Source organism: Crocodylus siamensis, chromosome 11 (genome assembly GCF_052110815.1).
Source record: "Crocodylus siamensis isolate JL-2025a chromosome 11, ASM5211081v1, whole genome shotgun sequence".
Taxonomy (NCBI): Eukaryota; Metazoa; Chordata; order Crocodylia; family Crocodylidae; genus Crocodylus; species Crocodylus siamensis.
The window spans coordinates 48,174,685-48,197,838 of NC_143405.1; the positions used below are offsets into that span (position 1 = coordinate 48,174,685).

General features: G+C 47.1%; 1 protein-coding gene across 7 annotated transcripts in view; it reads left to right on the forward strand.

Annotated features, from left to right (window-relative positions):
• The window catches only part of MGLL (monoglyceride lipase), a 100,956-nt gene extending 79,722 nt beyond the window's left edge, over window positions 1-21,234 (forward strand). For all 7 annotated transcript variants that reach the window (XM_090021592.1, XM_090021591.1, XM_090021586.1 and 4 more), the window contains 3 exons: window positions 5,141-5,230; window positions 13,807-14,022; window positions 17,520-21,234. In XM_090021592.1, coding sequence (XP_089877718.1) covers window positions 5,141-5,230; window positions 13,807-14,022; window positions 17,520-17,645 — 432 coding nt within the window. In that variant the 3' untranslated portion in view covers window positions 17,646-21,234. The remainder of the gene's footprint in view (window positions 1-5,140; window positions 5,231-13,806; window positions 14,023-17,519) is intronic.
• Window positions 21,235-23,154: the final 1,920 nt, after the last annotated feature.

The window sequence follows — 23,154 nt, forward strand, 5'->3', positions numbered from 1 at the left end:
ATCCCTCCAAGGAAAGCTTTTCTCCCCTTAGTTCAAAATTAGTGTTGGAGAGAAGAATGGAAGTGGGACAGGCCTGGTTTCTGCATCATCAACCATCTTCTGATATGCTTAGAGACTACTCACCCTGCCTTGGTTTCCCTTCGCTACTTCCTTAGTTGAGGGCTACATTTCCACTTGGACCCTGTGCTCTGGTGACTTCACTCTTTCTCTGTACCATCTGATGCCTGGGGTATCCAGGTTTTAGATGGGACACAAAGCCAAAACTCACTGCTCCTTGCACTTCTCAAAGGGATCTTTAGCTGTCTCTATGGTAGGGCCCCTAACCACATCCTCAGCTGTGCATCTGAAAGCACCTGACCATGGCAGTTTTCATTAAGGAGTTAGGAAGCCTGGATGGGGCTAGTCTCCACAAAGGATTATCAGTCCTGGATTAGGCACAGACTATTTTTTTTTCCCTCAAGTTACTGCTCTATAGCACTCTATGAATCCTAGCTTCCATCAAGGAGGCTCCATCACCTCACCTAGCACCCCCAGACAAGGTGCAGGCAATAGATTTAAGCAACAGTCCTAAAAGAAACATAAAATAAAGGATGTATTACCCTTCCTGAGTCCCTTTCCCATAGGGCACTAGCCTCCCATTTTTTTCCCCTCTAGTCATTTCCCCAATCTGGATCTTTATGCCCAGTTAACTTCCAGGCTAGCTGTCCAAGATTTCTCCTCTCCCTTTCCAGAGAATCACCAGAAGCAATCCTACTGCTGGGCTTTGTCTGCTCATTACTGAGCTTTTCTAGTCCATGAGGGCAAAGGGCAATCACCTGTTTCCTTTGCAGCTGAATCAGATAACTGATCCATGCCACGTAATCACCAGCAGGCCAGGATCATCTGGGGGAATAGCAGCTCCATCAGAAATGCAGAGCTGGATGACTCTTAAAGGACACATTAGCAAGTGAAAGGGAAGGTGTATATGTGATCAGAAGAGGTTCAAAGGAAAATAAGAGACCTGAGCAATGCTGGGTGTTTTTAACTTCTAGTGTATTTAGTGAGCAAGGAGGGCATTTGGCTCCCCTCAGGATTGTGTTACTGTGTATGGTCAGGCTCTAAACTCTAGGTGTAACAGAGAGGTGCGTTCTGCTCAGGGAGGGCTGAGAGTCCACACCAAATACATTGGTGCTTCTCCCCAGGCAGGGAATATTTTATTTTACCCTTTTGAGCTGTTATGCCTTGTAGTTCCTGAGTCAGCCCCTTGATGACAGAGCAGGGACCTTCCAATTCATCCTCTTGGAGCAGAGGTTTCTAAGCCAAACAAGAGTTTAATTTGGCATAGCTAATGTTGACTAACAGGAACATGATAATAGTGAGCAATATCCTGTGGTGATCAGATCTTGTGCTTGCCGCTGTCTTAGAAATGTCTCCCACGTACAGAGAGAGAGAGAAAGGGCACGGGGGCCAACTAGTTACACTATCTTGCTCTGGCTTCAGAAGCACCTAGTTTGAGAACCTCTCTCCAGACTTGTGCCATAGGCTAACCCCTGTAGCTCTAGCTATCAATGGACATGTGGCTATTTAAGTTACAGAAACTACATAGCTGGCAGGCTAATTAGTAGCTTATGGCTTATCAACTCACTGACCATGCTAGAAGAAGAGCACTGCACCAGTGGTAGTATCTGGAAGCCGCCTGGCTGCAGAGGACAGGCAGGCAGAACTGGGGGGGAGTTCAGGCCACCCCTGCACTCCTCGTAAGATAAGAATGCACATTATCCTAATCCTGTGCCTGGCAAGTCCCTGGCATTTTGAGAGTGAAATCACCCAGCTGTTTATTGCTAGCTCCCCAGGGAGTGAAGGGCACCAAATTAATTAAACTGGGACAAAACATTTCATAGACATTCTATTCTGGTATAAGAGCGGCCTTTCTCCCATTAGCTTAGACATGTTTGTAATCACTTTGCAGTAAATCAGAGAACCCAGCTTTTTATTGGCATAACAGCATCCAGGTAGCCTTTTGTATCACATTAACTAAAGTAATGGTGAATCTCACTTTTAGTTAAAAATCGCACAGATTTCTGGGTTAGATAAGCCCTCGGAGGGAAAACATATCTTCCCATCTAGTCTGGGATCTCCCTTTTGGACCCTGGCATGGAAAAGGATTGAATTTGAAAGTGTCCCCACACCAGGATGAGCATGGGTGCAGCAACTAGCTGCTCTTTTATCTCATCCCCGGACTGTCCAATTGCATCTTCTCCATCTGAATGTAACTGGCCTAACAACCATTCCCGGCGAATCTGCATTACATCAGCTGCTGTTTCAAACCAGTCAGGAGATAAACTCCTCAGCTATCAGATATATCCAGGCATTAACAACACAACCTTTAATTAAAAGTCCAGTGTGTCACAGTCTGTCACCATAGTGCTCACAAAATCAATGAAGCCACATTAAAACCTTTTGACCCTCTCAGCATGGGTTTGTAACATGAAAGGTTATATTTTCCAATGGCAATGACATTGGCTCTTAGAATGATTGAGCTATAAGCTGTATTGACTGATGCAGCCTACAGGAAGGGTAATGTGGCTTTTCATACACAGCTGACAGTCTTTACGAAGCTAGTGTCAGATTCCTTATCAGTCAGTTACTGTGACTGTACGATGAGTTACATCTATGCTTCAGCAATATTTGTGGGTATATACACACATGCATGATGCTTCTGTGTGCATATCTAAACACCATGTATAGGCCCTGATTCTCTTCCCTCACTGTTGAAAAATCAGGAATAATTCCACTGAAGTCAGTGAAGTTACACTGGTGTAAAATGGGTGGCTAAAGCTGGAGAGAACTCCAGAAACATGAGGAAGCTTTGAGAACATCTTCAAAGCTCACGCTAAAAGTTTAGGTCCTCGTGGTCTTGGAGAACCTAGTGAACAAGAAGTGTCTGCTCATGAGGGAAACCTTAGATTTACTCTCACATTATTTATATAGAGATCTTTTGGGGGTATAAATATTCATAGGTTCAAAATAAAAAACAGGACTGATAATAAGGATGTGTATTTGTCTCAGTCTTGGTAGAGGCCCTCTGCCATGCCCCTAACTCTTGAGCTGCCCTTGATCTAAATGGGCTGCAGCCTGGTTTTTTCCCCTTGGACTTTCTGGGGACAGGCTCTCTGACTGAAATGGGCCTCTTTGGCCCAACTGCTTTGGGTCCATTAGGACCAGCACTAACTCCTTGAAGATAAACACAACCTTCCCCTGAGCTCCACGCTTGTGGGTGTGCTGTGAGTATGGTTCAAGCCTTCAGAGCCCATGAACACACATTGGCAATATATCTCCCATTGATTTTGCACAGGATTCTTAAACAAATTATTCTTTTGTGGCACAAAAAAAGCGCGTGCACAGACAAAAATAATTGACACATCTGTACACATTTCCCTGCTCTTCAAGCAGAGTGTCTTCTGGTAGATTCAGATTCCCCCTCTCCAATACACGGCCTCTCTCCAGAGTCTCCCAGTGTCACCTAATGTCCTTCTTCCACAGCTGAGTCCACAATTAAGCAGTGCCCTCGGCCCCCCAGAAGCATGGCTGTGTCTTCCTGTCTCCTGCAGTAAAGCTTTCTGTATGTGTCTCTGCTTTTTAAAGACCAGCATCTAACACCTTGGTTTCTTTGTTCTTCACCTGAGAGTTTTACATGTGTTAAACCCTACCCCCCTGCCTTCTTCCCCTGAGAACCTGGGGGAAAAAAGTACTTCTGATTTTACCTAGGCTATTGTCCCAAGGTGTTTCCACCTGAATAAGCAATCACTGAGGTCTGACAGTTCACTGTTGTACCTGTTTTGGGGGAAGTGCCAGAGCCCTGAGAGCAGATGGTCCATTTTACATTCACTGGAATTCCACAATTTAGAAATTCTGTAATGTTAATCAGCACTCATAAAATGTGTCAAGACAGATGCCCCAAATCAATCTAATCTTAAAATTATCAAAGGCTAAAGAAAACTCCCTCTCTGTTTAGTAATCCTATTTGAAGATATAAGCTTATGTGTGCAGCCATGGAGATCCATGATATAACTCTGGGGATCTCAGTGGAGTAGAATTTGTCTCATGAATTGTGAGTGCCAGTGGGGTAATCAGTGCAAAGACAGAGTTTATGATTTGCCAATAATATGTTCCCCATGCATGGGGATGCCTTGATATTTGCTGTGAGCTATCATTGACCACGTTTCTAATTTCAACCTAGTATTGATCCCTTAATGCAGTATAATTTCCCTTCATACAGCATCTTTGATACAGAAATATCAGAGAACACTTACTAAGTGATTACAATCTGCACATACAAACACAGGCAGGGTGTATTAGGTACAATTCACCTTGAAGGGCAAGGTGGAAACAAATAGGGCAATAAAAGAGACTGCAAAAGCCAATTACATATTATCTTCTTTCCTAAGTGGTGACCACTTAATTAGAAGACAAGGTATCAAAGATCAGAGAAGAACCCCAGCACTGGGGGGATTGTAAAATGCTATTGAAAGCAGGGAGTTACTCTTTTTTTTTATGCCAGCATTTTTGAGCTCAAGCTGCTGAATGCTTTTGTTTAATTCCCAGGAGACAAGCGAGCAATAGATTTCCTTAGTCAATGCATGCACATTTTGCTGTTGTTTATTTTCAGGCTCCCAGGAGAATGTGCTTATCAAAAAGAGTGCAGCCTAGGCAACTACTGTAAATTGCCCAGAATATCACTTATGTGCTGCAGCCTGAAATCAGAGCTGAGTGACGGCAGGAAAGGGCAGCAACAACAACACAATCAGCTCCACGGAGGAGTGAAAGCTGCTTTCCCTTAACAGGGTTCTTAAGTGAGGCCCTTCTTAACTTAACTTGATCCCATCTGCAATGGGAAGAAATGCAGCACAGAAAAGGGGGCCCTGATGTTGCGAGGAGTTGATAGCCAAGTGCATTTCATGTCATTGCACCCATTCCTGTAACTGGTTTTGGCTGGCATCCAACTCCTTTCCCTTCAGTTTTTTAAGTACGGGGTCAAGTTCTCTGCTGGTGTAGCTCAGCATAGCAACATTGACTTTCATTCAGTAATGATCACCAGCTGAGGATCAGATCCATGGACCTCTTTTCTACTTACTGAACCAACTACATTCCTCTCTCATAGGTTTTTGCAGCAAAAGTTCTCAACTTTGTCCTACCAAACCTGTCCCTGGGATCCATAGATCCAAATGTGGTTTCCCGGAATAAGAAGGAGGTAAGAATGTTAATACCATTTTCATCTGATGAAATGAACTTGGGGTTCACAAAAGCCTGTGCTCCATATATATGTAACTTATTTAGTTAGTCTATAAAGGTGCATACCATTTTCAGTCACTGGAGTCTTGGTAGATAGCAAAGAAATGGCAGTACTAGGTATATGACATACCATTGAAGCCTTGGGAGCTTTAAGTCCTTACACCAACAAGCAATTTTAGCCCAAAGTCAGGAACTGTTCAGTTCAGTGCAGCTGGCATCCAAGGTGTGCTTTAGGCCGGAGAGGTAGCATTTGGCCGTGGGGTGCTCAGTGCAGCAAGTATGGGAACCATCCTTTGCCACTGGCATGCAGCTCCAATGGCAGCAGCCCTGGAGGAAGTTGTGGTTTAGAGATGGCTCAGATACTTCAGGCTGTGTTCAGCTCTGCTTATTGTACCGTTATGGCAACAGAAAGACTTGAGTCCCGTCAACACAGAGCAAAACAAATGGCCTGTGCCCCAAAGAGGTTACAGTCAGAGTAGCCACTGTCACCCATTACAGCCTCCATGATTACTACCCAGAGCAGAGCAGCACTGGGGGAAAATATTTTGTCAGCATAAATGTGTCTCATGGGACTGAGCTGTTACATGGAGAGGCAGCTTCTCTCCTCCCTCTTCCTTACAAACACTCCCAGTAGTAGCTGTTGTAGTCGCTGGTAAAACCAGATGTCTTAGCAACTGTACAAAACAATGAGTAAAAACGCTCCCACACCTTTCAGGAGAAACAGCCACGTGTAGGCTTGGGTTTGTATTTCAGTGCTGAGGGGGAAAGAAAAGAGAAACCTCAATGAATGAAAAAGCTCAGTGTGGAAAGGTTTTGTGAGCTTGGATCTAAGCTGGTTTCTAAGATCAACAGAAATGACAGAAAATGGTACCTGAGGGCTTCTCAGAAGCAGGAGTGTTTGGCAGGCAAAGCAAACACTTACTCCCTGCCCCCCTGTGTGCCACTGAGGCATGCTGTCATTTTACAAGCCTCTGACTGGCAGGATATGTTGGATTTGTCTTTAAATAGATGTAAGTCCATTCCCCATCTGTGGGAGTGTCTGTGCACCATCAGACTGTACATTTGCCACTTGCCACACATGCTCGATTGAATAGAGAGGGAGCAGACGGGTCAGTCAAAATATAAGCACGGTACAGGTAGGCTTTGTTTGCAGGTTTGCTTTGCTTTGAAAGGGGGGCTGTGCAAAACGGCATCGTTCTGTGTCGCCTTGAGTTTCAATGGTTTGAGGGAACAGTGTTTCATCTCAAATTTCATTTCAAGTCAAAACAGCTGTTCCATTCCATTCTGTCAAAACAGAAACACTGATTTGACACTGTTTTGAGATTTGCTACATTGCGACGGAGCAGGAGGCAGCCCAGTTGGGTTGCTTTCCTGTCCCCTGCGTTAGATCAGTCCAGGAGCAGGAGGCAGCCCAGCTGAGCTGCTTCCGAGGGCCCCATGCTACATCGCTGGGCTGCCTCCTACCCCTGGTGCGATGTAGCATAAGGCCCTGGGAAGCAGTGCAGCTGAGCTGCCTCCTGCCCCCCTGCCAGATCTTGTGCTGGGGATGGGAAGTCAGCCCAGCTGGGCTGACTTCCCAGCCCCATCCTATGGTCGAAACATTTTGATCAGCATCATTTTGTTTCGAGGCTATTTCGACCGTCTTTGTTTTGTTCTGATTTTGCTGTTTCGACCTCAAAATTGGTCGAAACAGTGTTGGAATGAAATAGCTGGCGAAATTTCGCACAACCCTAGAAATTAGGAAAGATGGTCATGATGAATAACCACGAGGACTCCTGGGTTCTAGTCCTGGATATGACAGAGACCCTCTGCTCAAGTCACGTACTCTCTCTGTGCCCCAGTTTCCTTGTCTGCAAGCAGGAATAATAATATACTGGGTTTAAATCCTCACTGTTTTAAAAAAAACTTTGAATTCTTCATCTGGAAAAGAAAAAAGTAGGTAGAGTAGTTACTTGAATACTATGGCTCCGGACAGAGTCTATGAACCAACACAGACAGCACTAGTTAAACACCCACTTTGTAACTTATATCTCCTCAAATGTATTCGTGAGCTTTGGAATAACAAAGACCCACAAAACATATGCATGCAAATAAGGTTGGCTCCATCCAAGTTATAGGAACACTGCTTAGCTGCATCTATCTGCTCTGTGGAGTTTCATCATTGAAAAGGTGTTACCAACTATTACTTGAGCAACAGCTTAGAGAAGAGTTGATAAAATCCTGTGAAAAAAGATCTGTTCCTGGGTTTTTGAGGAGGAGTGACATCAGGGGTCACTCCTCAAATGGAAAGTGCTAGTGACATGCTAAGTAATGTCACTGGGGATGAGCTCTGACCTCAGGACATCCCCATTATGGTGAGTTCAAACAGATGCCTACCGTCTTCCCTAATTTGGAGCACAATTTTATCCAGTCACTTCATTGGGAAGGGTGATGCTGAGCAGTGTTATAACAACTGAAGGATACAAGGGAGATTCCCCCTAAATTTCCTGTTTTCTTTGTGTTCATGCCAGACTGCCATCAAAATGTAGGTACTGAGAGGTACAGGGTAGACTGGAGATGATTTTCTGTTATTTACATGGATGGAAAGTAATATGGGGTGCTGATGAAAAGCAGTCCCGTTTCTGGGAAAAGCAAGGCTACTGGATCTCATTAATTTGTATTCAAGTCTTGCTCCATCTGTCATTGAGATTGAAATCAGCCAGAATATTTACAGTGAGCACTGGATAAGGCTGTAAGTGCTTAGTAGTATGTTTCATGTTGTGGAAGATACTTGGAGAAAATGCAACCCTGGCCTAGAACTTCTTATGGTCTAAATAGATGGGTAATACCAGGAGACATGGTGGATAACTCTTATCTTAAGGAAAATTTAAAAACCTCTTCATTGGCTGTTGAGATGGGTTCTACAGTTCCCACACCAGGCCTGGGCAAGAAAAGATCACTGAACTTTTGTCTCCAATATAAAGATTTTGACCAGACCTAGTCTTCAGTTGCTGCCCATGGTCTCCATGTTGGCAAGAGAGCTGCCTCCAGCAGTAACCAAGCATAAGGGAACAACAGGGAAAGGAGGCAGAGAGACAAGCAAAAAGTGGGAAGGCAGAGGACAAGCAAGAAGTGGGAAAAGGCACAAAGGGAACAACGAGTCAGTTTTACTAGTAGAGCAAAGGTAGGTAAGAGGGCTGCAGTAAGAAACGAGCCCAGATACAGGGCAATGGAAAGATGGATGGGAACGCAGATATAGGAGGGTGATTGCCCCAGACTGTCATTCACCTGAGGGCTGCTGAGTGCCTGGAGGTGTTATATCCCTTATTATTAGTCACAGGACTCTCCCTAGGGTTCAACTCACAGAGCAGGGCATTCCCCCATGGGGCCCCCCACATACGTAGCATGCCCTTCATGGCAGGGTGGCTCCCCTCACTGGGCACGCTTTCTGTGGGAAGGCAGCCCACTGCACAAGGCACAACCTCCCACAGGCACAACTTGAATGGCACGGCAACCCCTCACCCCAAAAAGTGCCTCCCCACACAAGCCCCCCTCCATAAGGCATCCCCCAGTCACAGGGGGCCTCACATACAGGGGTTGCTGCAAGCTTCTGCTTCATCTCTACCAGATCCCATCTACATCACTGGTGTTGGAGAACCTTAAAGGTCAACTGAACTTCTCTTCACCCTCCCTACAGCTAACCCTCAGCCCACCAGATGTTACAGATAGCAGGTCTTTGAGCTGCCTTCTCCTGTGCCATCCCAACCTGCCTTGCTGCAAAGTGGAGATGCTGCTTCTTTTGAAGACGGGAGATAAATCCCCATCCTTCTTCCTCATCTATTTATCCTCCTTTCACCAGGAGAAACCTGTGCTGTACACTCACTCCATGTACAGACCTTTAACAACTGGGATAATGATTGTCATCCATTAGTTGTTTTTATCCCTCTCACCATGTTGATTGTTCTTTGGGTATTATTTTTTTCCATCCACACAAAAGATTGGTCTGCTGCTTAGTAGCTAAAAATTCCCTGTTGTTTAAAAAAAAGGAAAGAAGCCCATTAGGCCATTTCTTGGTGTTTATGGCATTATATGGGGGGGGGACACCTCATATAAATTTCTCTGTATTATTTTATTCCATGTGTAAGTAACATCTGTCAATCCTGCCCCCCACCCTGCTTGATTCCCCCAGCCTGAGTCCTCCTTCTATTGCCTTCAGTGAAATGGAAAAAAAAAAAAGAAAACCACCTCAAAGCTGTGTTGCCTTAGTGCAGCACTGCAACACAGCTCCAAAGAAATAAATCACAGATTAGGCTGAAGCCAGTTGCTAAGTAGCCGAAGGAACCCTATGCCTTTTGTTTAAATTGCAAACAAAAAGTTCAACGGTTTGGGTAAAAATATATTGGGCGATGCCCAGCTGCTAGAAAGAGGGGCAACAAAATTGGATGTGCTTGGTGTTCCAGAAGTCAAAGTGTGCCTTTTCCAGGAGCACAATCCCAGGACAGCTCTTTCTAAATTCAGGTAACTTCATGGGTTACAGACAGCTTTAAGAAAAGGGAAGAGGTTTCAAACAAGTGGGATGGGACTGTGCAAGATTCATGGTCCACTGACATGGCTCTCCCTGGTGGGAAGTGCAGGTGGGACCTGAGGTGCCTGCAGCAGTGATGCTGCACCCCTCGGGGCTGTCCGGGAGAGTGGATTTAGGTGCTGAATATTCACACTGCCAGAGCACTACATGAGGGAGCAGAGTGCTCAGAAGCGTCATTTCCTGTTGCTTCCAGGAGTTCAGGATCCAGGTTTGGGCGGTGATTGTGTAGTTTCAACCAGGATTTCACCACCAGTGGATTCTTACAGGCACGTTCCAGGCCCCTGTCTGTACAGACACGTGAGCTCATGCGTGTTGGTAGAGATGTGCTCAGACTTCCCATGCTTGACCTATTGGGATGAGAGTGTATTAGACTTCTCACCAATAATTACCCCTTACTTTGGAGTCTTTTTTACTGTGCCCTTAATTTTAATTTCTAGTAAAGAGAAATATAAACCCACACATTTACAGAGGGGGTCTCAAAACAGCAACATGTTGGAAGTGGGGGTCCCAAAACACCACTAAAGTCTCATGGTAGTCAATATTCCTAATTTTCAAGGGTCACCTCTTATATGGGATAGAGGGAACTGCCTCTGGAGCTTGCTCCTTACAGTGGTCAACCAGAGCCCAAACTTAGTGAGCATCAGAGCTCGGAGTAACAGTTCTCTCTCCAGCTAAGTCTCTGGTTCCTGTCTGAGCTGTTGGAACTGCAGAGGCAGAAGGTTCTTCATCTGAAGACAATTTTTGTTTCCTGTTCCTCCCTCTAACATCTCCTTGGTAGGATAGCTTATGGGTCTGAGCTTAGTCAAGGAATACATACAGAGTCGGTTATGGACGCCTGATGGTAAATTCTTTTCTGCCCTGGGGAAAACAGAGCATGGGACCAGGAGGCAACCAGCCAGTTTGAGCTTCCTGTTCCTCTGTATATGCTGGGAAAGACTAGAGCACCTTAGGGGCCCGCATGGACCTCCGTCAGCTGGTAGTGATCTCCATTTGACCATCATCCACCACCAGTGGGGGCTGCTATAGTGACTTCTATCCTGCCCATCTCTTTCCCCCAGCGCATACACTGGGCTTGGGGCTATGTCCATAGGAGACTTCCCCTGTGGGAAGGGAATCCACAGCAGGGGACTTCCAGGTGGAAGCAGAAAATCCATCATGTGCCAGTTCTAATCTTTGGATTCAGTTCCTGTGACAGATGCAATCACAAGGGCTTTGAGATCTAACAGTGGTCTGATCTGAAGTAGCCTGAGAGGAAATGGGTAGAGTTTAAATTGCAAACAAAAAGTTCAACAGATTGGGTAAAAATATATTGGGCAATGTCCAGCTGCTAGAAAGAGGGGCGACAAAATTAGATGTGCTTGGTGTTCCAGAAGTTAAACGCTTCTGAGCACTCTGCTCCCTCATGTAGTGCTCTGGCGGTGTGAATATTCAGCACCTAAATCCACTCTCCCGGACAGCCCCGAGGAGTGCAGCGTCACTGCTGCAGGCACCTCAGGTCCCACCTGCACTTCCCACCAGGGAGAGCCATGTCAGTGGACCATGAATCTTGCACACCCCCTTCCCACTTGTTTGAAACCTCTTCCAATAGCACCACCGTCTTTGTTACCTGTAGGTTTTTAGAAGGATACATCAGCCCCCAGTCAATGCATTTTGCTTCACGGTCTAATGCTTGTCAACTTTAACGAGCGAGTCTGTTCCAAAGCTCCCAGCTAAGTGAAAGCTAATGGGGGACTGCCTCGCAGGCAGTCTCACAATCCCTCATTCCCACACAAAGTAGGGGCTCCAGCATCCTGCCAAGGGGACTCACTTTTGAAGAGTCTCTGTTGCCTGTGAGGATAAAGCCGAGGCTTCATTCTGTTAACCTAAAAATAATGATGTTATGTGAAAGCCCAATGAGATTTTAGAGGAATAGCTGCTGTGGCAGGGACCAACCTGTAATTGGAGCTAACTGGCAAATATTGAGATGGTAACGCGCGCGTAGGCCGCAGAAACTCATTTCTCCATGTACAGTGTACAAATATTTACTGTAGCTTTGCATGATGCAGTAACTAGCCATTCCTAGCAACCTAGGATTGCTGGCTCTCCACTCTTAGCCAGCCTGCAAGAGGAGGATATGAATTTGCAAGTGAAATACTGATATACATTTTTGCCTCTCAGCACCTTATGCCATTGTTTAAATTAATATAAATATTGCCCAACCCTGGGGTCTCCATACCAACTGGCCAAGAGGCCAAGACCACACCTAGCCGGTAGGGGTGCACCAATAAAGATTTTTTTGGCTGATACCAACGGCCGATTATTAACCAGCCATATCAGCTGATACCAATCCACTGATTGATAGGCAGCTCGGCAGCTTGGAGAGCAACATCCAGCTATTAAGTCTGGGGGGCGGGACGGGCAGATCCAGGCCCCTGTGGTAAGGGACAGAGTGAGGCTGGAGCAGGGGCAGGCGCTGCCCAGCCAGGGCATGGTACAGGACAGAGCTGCAGGTGGCTCAGGGGGCAGCTTCCATCATTGTGCGCACCCCAGGGAAGGGATGGGGGGCATGTGTGGGGCAAGGGCAGGCTGTGCACTTGGAGCCAGGGGCTGTGCTGACCTCTTCTCAGTGGGGGGGCTGAGCCAGGGCTGTGCTTGGGGCAGGTACCAGTGGCATGGGGGACAGGGTGGGCTACAGTCACCCTGTAACCCCATCCTACTCCTCACCCTGTCCCCATCCACTCCGAGCGCAGCCCCAGCCCAGACCCCCCACACCAGGAAGAAGCTGACACAGCCCCAGCCCCAAGCACACAGCAGGCAGCCTGCCCTCACCCCATTCACAAATCTGGGGGGGGCACGTGCCCCTTATGTCCCTTCTCTGGGGTGCACGCAGCAGTGGGAGCTGCCCCTGGATGAGCCACCCACGTCTCTGTCCTACACCCTGCCCCACTTCTACTGGGCAATGCCTGCCCCAGCCCCACTCCCTCGCTCACCATGGGGGCCACAATCTGCACCCACCCACACATACACCTCTTCCCCCACACAGACTTACTGGTAGATGCTGATCTCCAAGCTGTTGGGCTGCACTTCTGGCTGCATGCATGCTGCAGCTGTGGCAGGCACGTGACATTTATCAGTGACATTATCAGCCACATCGGCCAAAAAAAGCCAATTGCCGATAACGTCAATTTTCCTTTTATCGGTGCCAATACAATACGGACCAATGTATTGGTGCACCTCTACTAGCTTGCATAAAGTATGAAGATTGAAGCCACCTTCATACAGAGGGGTTGCCATTGGAGACTTCAGAGCCCATCATGCAGCACTCCATCTTGAGCAGAATGGCTTCCACTGGAGTGAGGAGAGCAAGGTCAGTTAGGAGCTGTTGTCCTTGCAGGCAGTGTCTCCATATGTGCATGCTTAGCACCAATATAGAGCTTCTAATCACCATAATATTTTATAAACAGGACTTACATAGGCCTCCTGCAGGATGGGGAAGTACATTTACCTCCATCTTGCAAACAGGGAAATTGAGACATAGAGAGGTGTACTCACTTATGCAAGGCCCCTCAAAAACTGTGCACCAGAGCAGAATGGGGACCTAGGGGCTGGTGGTATCATAGACATATAATATCTCTGCATTAGCGCAGATGGGATGGACTGTCTGCAGGAAGGGCAGCACAAATGAATGCAAAAGGAAGCTCCCATGAGAATAGTCAATAGCTGATACTGCTCACTTGCTTGCAGAAGTATATTTGGTTTCTCAACATTTCCACTGGCACAAGCAATGAATCTAGAGTCTGCAGTTGCATGAAATCCTGGGGGCAATGGCTGTTCCAGCAGAGGCCTTAACAGGGGAAATGGCACAATTGGCCCTCAGAGAATGGAAAACCACTAAAAAGCTCAGAGAAGGGAAAAAGAGATTCAACACACACCTCCTGCCTCAGATTTTTCAAGTAGACCATTGATGATCTTAAATGATTTCTTCCCAACAGGTTGAATCTTACACATCTGATCCCCTGGTCCACCATGGAGGAATGAAAGTCTCCTTCGTCATCCAGCTGATGAATGCCATTGCCAGAATAGAGCGGGCCCTGCCCAAATTGACCCTGCCAATCTTGGTGCTGCATGGCTCACCCGACAAGCTCTGTGACATCAAAGGATCCTATCTCTTGATGGACACAGTGCTGAGCCAGGACAAAACACTCAAGGTCAGCTTGCATTTTTCTCTGGGAAGGAGTTGTATTGCTAGTGTTGGCCTCTGCTTTAGTCACCATGGCCTAAGGCAGGGGTCAGTAACCCCTGGCACACGTGCCGAGCATGGCACCCAAGGCCATCTTGCTCGGCACACCACCGCCAGCCTGGGCTCTAAGCAGCTGCTGCCAGCCATGGAGCCCAGGCTGCTCCCAGCAGGTGGCTGGGAGGCTGCAAGCTCCATGGGCCAGCTGCAGCTGGGAGGCTGCAAACAGCTGCTCCAGGCTCCAGCATGTTGGCAGTCTGGCACCTCCCGAGGTAGACATTGTGGGGTTTTTGGCACTCTGGTCAAAAAACGTTGCCTACCCCTGCTCTGAGGCTTTGAGGGAGCTCCATTCAGCCCAGAAGTTAGCACTGAGGGAGGGAGCATGGAAGTCACATATTCCTCAACCTGGGATGTGCTGGGTACTCTCAACTCCTCTGGTACTTGGCATATTCTAGGATGGACTCTTATCCAGGTAACCAGTGACCCTGAAAATGTGTAAACAATGAAGGCTGCTTTAGTGCCAACCCCACCTCACGCCCCATTGCATAAAGGTACAAACAGGCCTTTCCAGAGCACAACAAAACAAAAGCCATTTCACATCTGCTCATTTGGCAAGAGCACACAGCTGATTAAGCAATTGTTAGCACATGAATGAGCCTGAAAAGGAGATGGGGAGACCAAGCAAAAAGCTTTTGTCCTCAGAAAAATAACTGGCTACACTGGGCATTAAAGGAGTAAAATCACACCTGGGATGGTGGAAACATCCCCCATTGTGGCATAGCTCCAAGGGCATGATTAATACTTCTTGCCACTGCTTGGGTTGCCTCACTAGATTTTGGCTGCTTGGGATGGAGCTGTGCAAACATTCGCAACCACTGCTCAAATGATGAAAGCAGCCCTCAGAAAAGACCCATGAGCTTCTCCACATGTTGGAGATACTCTGCATGGGAATGAAAAGAAGGAGAATGCAGGGCTTACTAGGGGGAAGGACGTAGACGGTTGCAGTTCCCTGGCTAAAGGGCAGGAGGCAACAGGATGTTCTGCATGGTTAGGATGAGGTGCTGGGGACACAGTCACTGTGATGATGATGATAATTCAGTGGCATTAACACCACTCCATTTGCAGCAAAAGGAATGAAGCAGCAAAGGGCAGAGATGGAAGTCGTAGGGGCAGGCAGCTGGAAGAGCAGATGTCAGGGGTGGGAATAAGGAGGGATTAAACAGTGGGGGACTGTTGATTGCCACTGGGGATTGAGGGAAGGGGAGGAAGAAATAGAAAGTGCACAGGATAGGCAGACAGCAGCCTAAGGGAGAGTGTGGGAATAAATGAGGGACATGGAGGAAAGAGGGAGCAACCAATGAGTGGTAGGTAAGCTGGGGCCAGGTGTAGCAACAGATGGGCAGAAAAGAGTATAGAGGAACATGGGAAAAGACAGTGAGGTGGGGAGCACATGGGAGCCAGGATGGAGGGAGACACAAACATATTGGATGTGCTGAGGGTGAAGGAATGGGCGCTGTGGGGTGGAAGAACAGGCAGTAGTAAGAGTAGCAGAGATGGGAGGTTGGTCTTTGTGCTCTGAGCATGGAAAGCAGGGTAGGAAGTGGGCTTACTTCATTTTTTTCAGATCAAAAGAAGTCCAGTTCCTTTTATCCCATGCATGGAATTCAACTGACTTAATGTGAGAGGGAGAGCTTGAATGCATTTGACCAGATATTGCCAAGCAGTTAGATACTAGCTCACCTATAAATAATGCACAAAAGCAGCCTTCCAAGGGAGCCTTTCCATAGTTTCATAGTTGGGAGGGTCAGAAGGGGCCTGAGCAGATCATCAAGTCCGACCCCCTGTGATGGCAGGAAAGAGCATGGGGTCAAATGACCCCAGCAAGGTGATTGTCTAGCCTTGTCTTAAAGACCCCAGGGTAGGAGCCAGCACCACTTCGCTTGGAAGTTGGTTCCAGACCCTAGCCGCCCTGACAGTGAAGTAGCGCTTCCTGATGTCTAATCTGAATTTACCCTCTGCCAGCTTGTGACCATTATTTCTAGTCACTCCTGGCAGTGCTTGGGGGAACAGGGACTCCCCCAATGCCTGCTGATCCCCCCTGACTAGTTTGTAACAGGCCACAAGATCCCCCCTCAGCCTTCTCTTGTGGAGGCTGAACAGGTTCAGGTCCCGTAGCCTCTCCTCGTAGGGCCTGCCCTGCTCCCCCTGATCATGTGGGTGGCTCTCTGGACCCTCTCCATGTTGTCCACATCCCTCTTGAAGTGCGGCACCCAGAACTGGACGCAGTACTCCAGCTGTGGCCTGACCAGTGCTGCATGGAGGGGGAGGATCACCTCTTTGGACCTGCTCGAGATGCATCTGTGGATGCATGACAGGGTGTGGTTGGCCTTCCTGCCTGCCTCCCCACACTGCCGGCCCATGTTCATCTTGGCATCAGTGATGACTCCAAGATCCTTTTCTGCCTCTGTACTGACGAGAAGGGAGTTTCCCAGCCTGTAGGTATGGTGCCGGTTCTTCCTCCCCAGGTGCAGCACCTTGCACTTGTCAGTGTTGAATCCCATCCTGTTCTCATCTGCCCACCCCTGTAACCTGTCTAGGTCCAATTGTAGCCTATTACTCCCTTCTAGCGTGCCCACTTCCCCCCACATCTTAGTGTCATCAGTAAATTTGAACAGGGTGCTTTTTACCCCCTCATCCAAGTCTCTGATGAAGATGTTGAACAGTGCGGGCCCGAGGACCGAGCCCTGGGGGACCCCACTGCCCACGTCCCTCCAGGCTGAAAATGACCCATCCACCACCACTCTCTGGGCGCGGCCCTCCATGACGGAGAACTTGACTTAAAGGCACAGCAGCAGCATCGCCAGCGTGCTTCACTCTGAATAGGTTCCCCACTGCTAAAATTACTAGAACTGAAAGGTTAAAAAAGATTTCACTCTATTTTTAATCTGTATTTATTTTTTCTACATCCTGACAAAACCCTATTTTCATTTCACTCTTTCTCCCACATTGGCCCCACTTCTCACAAGCAGCCCCTAATTGAAGGCCTGCCTGGGGACACCTGGAATCCAGTTTCTTTCAAAGGTGCTGAGCCCTCCCAACTGCTCTTGCTGTCAGCGAGAGCTCCATGGGCTCAGCATCTCTGAAGACCTCTCAGATCGGAAACCCACACTCAGATGCCCTTCTCAGCCTTTCTGCACCTTGTGTGAATTTTTCACGCTGCAATAGGGAAAAGTATTAAAGAAACATAAGGAATTAGAACACCACACACACGAATGGAGATTAGGAGGCACTTTACAAAACTCAGTGCAGTTCAACCTGAGGCCCTCCCTTGCTGTATTTAAGAAACACAGAGATACAGACAACGTGTGACCAGGGCACATTGGGACTGTGGTGCTGGCCAGTGAGGCCTCAGGGCTGTGTTATTCTGGATGTATATGGTTTTAATATCTGTTCTTTCCCTGACTATAGGTGTATGATGAGGCCTATCATGCTCTCCACAAAGAGCTGCCTGAAGTCAGCACTGCTGTCTTTAAAGAAATACTGACGTGGATCGGTCAGAAGGTCGCAGCTGCTGAAGAATCCAGCCACACTTAAGAGTAACCATCTTGATACCTGCTAAGTGGTCACGGGGATCTTCTGGGGATGGAAGCTTTTCTTTAAAAAAAAAAGTCTCTTTTGGAGAAGATGTAGATCAGAGGGACTCCTGGAATGTTTTTCTCTGAATAGTGCAGGAGGGACACTCCCGTCATTTAGAGAGGCGATTGTCCTAAATGAGCAAGGGAGGCTGTAGCAGTGGGAGCCCCCATTATAAACTTTCCAGGCTGGGCATTACACTAAAGAAGCCTTCCCCCATTCCCTCCCCCCACAATCAATCTATTGCCCCTCTTCTTTGTTCACCCTGGGATCCCTGATGTACCAAGGGTGTATTTACACTGCAATAATCTTTGGAACGTCACTAGTTCAACATCTTCCATTTTGTACAATTTCTATGCCAGCCATGGACAGTTGCTTCCCTGTCCCCTCAGTCCTAGCATACGCTGTATAAAAAGTCCTTGTCCTTGAGAGGCGAAGACTGGTGAGTTAGCAAGGAGCATATGGGAGGTGGCAGGTGCTGAGGCCGAGTGGAATCCTTCGGCCCTTGAAGGTGAAAGGCTTCTTTCAAGGTCTGACTGATTTAAGCATCACCTCTATTCACACATAATAGGGAGTACATACTGACCCCCCACCCTTCAAGTTTGCACTTTAGAAAAGCATGTTTAACAGGTCTTTAATTTCCAGCACTGTGGCAGCACTGAAGGAGGGAGAGGACTAATGTAATGCCAGAAAAGATACTTAAAAAACTACAAAGCACATTCAAAATCAGACTACTTCCAACTACGTCTCCCCTCTGCGAGATGAACTTCTCTGTAAATAGTCTTAGGGGTTACTTTTTTAATTAATTGCTTGTGCTACTGATACTTAAGACGTAAAGTCAAAGATTTATTTAAGAGAAACTATTGATATAATATATATTCTATGCTTATAGGCAGCTTGGAGCTGTGGAGAAGGAAAGGAGCAGAGTTTAAAGAAGGAGGGAGAATCCTGTTTTGTTTCCACCATGGCCAGAGGAGTGTTGACCCACCAAGGTCCACTCTTCTCACCATAGTTTTACAGGAAGGATCTGGTGTCTTCCCTCATCAGTTGGAGAATGGCTTGAAAAATGCTAGAGACCCAAGCTCAAAGCACCTGGTGGGAGGGGAATGAGCAGTGTGCATCCTCGCAGTCCACCGCTGGATAGCCAGATATGTGCACTGCAATACTAGGACTACCCATACCACCATGCCCAGGCCAGATCGGCGCTGCTGAATCCGTCACAGGGGACAGCCATTCACAGGAAAGCTTCCAGATCCATCAGACTCTCATATTAGATGATAGATAGATCCTGTGAAGACTCTCTCATTTGGAGATAAGGTCACAGGGCATGTCCGCCTCAGGCATTATACCAGTATAATATAATTACACCGGTGGTGTGCTGCTGGAGTGCTTCCCCTTGGAGCAAAGCCCTAATTACTAACAGACCTCTGCCCGAGTGCAATAGCTAGAGCTCCAAAAGGAAGGAATTCAACTTATCCCTCTCATGCCTTGTGCGTTGCAACAGGCGTTCTGGAAGGAGAGGGGAAAGGATTTAAACCCAGAGAAAAACAATAGCTTCCACGATAGTAGGGAAACAGCCTCCTGAAATGGGCATTTCACAGAAGCTGGAGTCACCATGGTTTCCCTTGCTGCCTACCCTCTGCCTCTTGCCTGGAGGAAAGATGGGGGCATTTTTCACCTCAACATCTTCACAATAGGATCAGTGGCTTATAGGCATCACACCCATACTGCTTCAGTTTCACCTTTCGGAGCCAGCTCGTGGCAGGAATCAGGAAAGCAAACCTTGTGCAATAACAATCAGACTAACTTTAATTAGGTCTGATCTGTCCTCTAGTGAGTATGTGAATGTGAGAAGGCAGTGGACACACAGCTTTGTCAGTGTAGCTGTTTAGTAGATCCAGTCAGATATTCTGATTTCGACAGACCAGCTCTGGCATGTGTATGCTTGTGGCTCCCTGCCTGCCAAAGAAGAGATGGTTGTAGTTCTCACCAGCTCAGCTGCATTTGAATTCAAATCCTTGCCCAGCTCTTACAATCAACTGCTACCCCCAGCTCTTCTACTGCCCCACCTGCTCCATTGTATTGATTTGTTAGGACATCTTTCCACTAAGAGTAGGTTCCCCTGACAGTTGCCATGAGCTGGGTAGAACAAGTGAAAATGGAGAGGTGGGAAACTCTGCCTACCTCTTAGGCTTGTAGGGACCTTTGGTGTGAGCCAAGGGTAACAGATGTTCAGGCAAGATGGGGAGTAGCAGAAGTCATTTATAAATAAAAAGAAGAGATTTAAGAGGGGAGGAGATTTGCCAAAGCACTTGGTATTAGCACAGATCCACTCCCATGGAAGTACAGAGGAGTTTTACTGTTGACTTCAGTGGGAGCAGTGCTGAGCACTTTGAAGTCTCTCCCTAAAGGGATAAGCACTTAAAAGAAAAGGGAACTATATACCATCAAGGTCGGAGTCCTGCTGCTCCCAAGACCCTGGATGTAGCCAAAGGAAGGTCTGTGGTTAGTGTCTTTAAAAAAGTGTTCTTCAGGCTGGTCCTCCTGAGCTCTGAAGCACTAGAGAAGAAAAAATGATGATCAAGAGATTTAAAAAAAAAATCTGTCCAGCTAAACTCAGCAATGTCCCATGGGCTGAAGATGCTGCACTGGACGTTAAACAAACCCCAGATTAAATGGAAACTGCAACTGGGAGACCCAGCTGAAGCACGAAGGCTAGTTTCTAACAGACTTAGATTAACATCTTTCTCACAGCTCACCCTTAAATCCGGTGGCAAAGGACCAAACCCTCAGGTGGTGCAAATCAGGGTTTAAAACAATCAGACACCTGGGTGTAAATCATCAGAGGTTCTCTAAGATCCCTTGGGTTGCAGTGATCTTCTCTATATCAGCTGGGGATCTGAGCCTCAACCTTTCAATTTGTGATCTTTAGATGAGCCATTGTCACATATCCAAACTGGTTTACACAGACACATCACATAGGAAATCCCTTCACGGGGGACTTGGCTGGCAGCAGGCAGCACTGCCACTTATGGGAATATAATACTTTATTTTCAAATAGCGTGCACCGTTTCTGAGGAGCACTGCTGGCCTTACGAACTTCCAGATTGCTGTGCTGAAATAAACAGGGGCAAGTCTGCCTTTGAGAATAGGGTGCATTTATGACAGCAATAGTAGTCTGTAACTATTGTAGATACCACCACCCATACTGCGCATAGCACCAAACGACCATATCCTCAATGTATTATCCACCTGGTTTTCTATTTAGCTTGCTCTTTTTATATTGGCCACTCTGCCAGCATAAATTTGTTGAGATCACACTTATTTTTCCAAGTAATTTCTGAGCCTGTCTTTTGTTTGACTGTACTCCAGTTAAAAAAAAAAAATATATATATATATATATATATATATATACATACACACGTATATATACACACATATATATATACACAAACACATACATACACATATTTTCAGTGGGAATAATGTGTTCAAGCTTAACATTCTGAAAGGAACACAATGTATACTGCAACTAATAATAAAGTTATGTTTTATGAATGTGGTGCGTTTGGGGGCGTCATTTGCCAATGTCATCAGACTGTACAGAAAGAATAGAAAAGAGAGAAGCTAATAAACTACCGTAAAGGGAAAATACAACAAATCCCAGCCAGTGCAGAACTGCGCTACCTTGAGTGCAGTGGCGGGGTGGGAACAACCTGGAGATCTTGCCATCCTAGTGGGATGCCAGTCCTGCTATGTGATGGTGTAGACACCTTTCTGTTTGAAGGTCAATTTTCCTAAGTTCCCCAAACCCACATAATTAGGCTTGTCCTGATCGTTGGTGTTTTGTGAGTGTGGAGGGCAGGGTTAGAGTTTCAGATAAAGGGGCATTTTGAGTAAGAAATTCCCACTCTGTCACACCCCCTGACATGAGCCTGTCTCAAGGGGAAGAGGTGCAGAAGCGGGACATCAAGCTATGGCTCTGCTCATGCCCCATTGCTTGATATCTCTCCCAGCTGGTGGCTGGAACCCTCTTCCCTGTTGCAGAAGCATCATTAACAAGAGCATTCAAAGGTTTTGGGCCATCTAGAGAGGTTTCAAAGAGGTTGGATGTCTCCACGGGACCTTCTGAATACTGGTTTGGATCTGACCAGCAAGAGAAAAACTGAAAGAATACAAATAGACAAGAGCCTCTTTCAAAGGGACTTGAGGTATTTTTCAGTAGGGAAACGTAATCCATCTGCAGCAGAAAATTCAACAGGTGCTCACAGGATTTCCAACCGTATCTCCTACAAGCACAGGATTTCAGGAAGGGGAGGGGGATATAGGGAGAGGGGGCTGGGGCTGCAGCAAGGACAGATATGGGGAGGGGAATAAACAAACAGGGATGAGTGTAGGACAGAAGAACAGTGGGAGGTCAGAACATGGAAGAGGTGAGGATTAAGAAGACTGAGGCAGGAAGCATAGGACACCAGGTGGGTGACATCTACACTTCCATGTGTTTGCTGAGCCCTTGGTGTCCCTTGTCCTATGAGGCGGTGGGGAGGGGATATAAACTACTCCCCTGCCCCAGATAAGCCCTGTGGTCCTTGCCCCGTTAACATTCCTGCCTTTCTCCCTTCAATGTATGCACCAGGATTGTGGGGGCCCTGCCCCACTCACCAAGTGTAGGCCTCTCCTGTCTCTCTCCCTGTCCCCATGCAAGTTGTGTTCCAGTGAATCCCTGCCCTTGTAAGTGTTTGAGCCTCCCCAATTGCGGCTGGGGGCAGAGGGCCTCTTGCTAAGGGGGATGCAAGACCGTCTGAATGAGCTTGTCATTGTGGAGGGAGATGAGTTCCTGTTCCTGTTTCCTGTGCAAACACTGGGATTTGAGTGCTTGCAGAGACTTCCCACTGGCCATTGCTAGTTCAGGGGTGTGGGGCAGAGTTAAGTGATGTGGGCCTGTATATACCAGCACTTTTCTCTTCCTGCTTTCAGAAGCTGGCATATTTTCTTGACTCAATGTGCTGAAAAAGCATGAAACACCACCAGGTAATCTGAGCACTCTAGTGATGAAGTTGCTTGTCATGGACTGAAAGGGGAGCAGATGTCAGAGTTACATTCAGTTGTGAAAGTAAATCTATTAGCAGGCATCAAGTGTATCGATGGTTACATTAGAGGTTGCAACCTTAGAGTAGTAACTATATTTAAAGGCTGCCCACCCAGGTAACTCAGACCTAGAGTTGATGGCAGGAAGACTCTATTCAAACAAAGTTTAGGAGGGTGGAAGTTCACTGGGCACAACAGTGATGTCCCATCTCTACCTCCATCTCCAGGCCCCTCCCATTCCTGCAATCCTGTGCTTGCATGAGATATGGTTGGAAATCCTGTGAGCTCCTGCTGAATTTTATGTTGCAGCTGTGATGTTCATTTGGTCCATTATGTCACTGGTCTGTATTCCAGAGGAGTCCAAAAGGCTGGGTACTGCCCT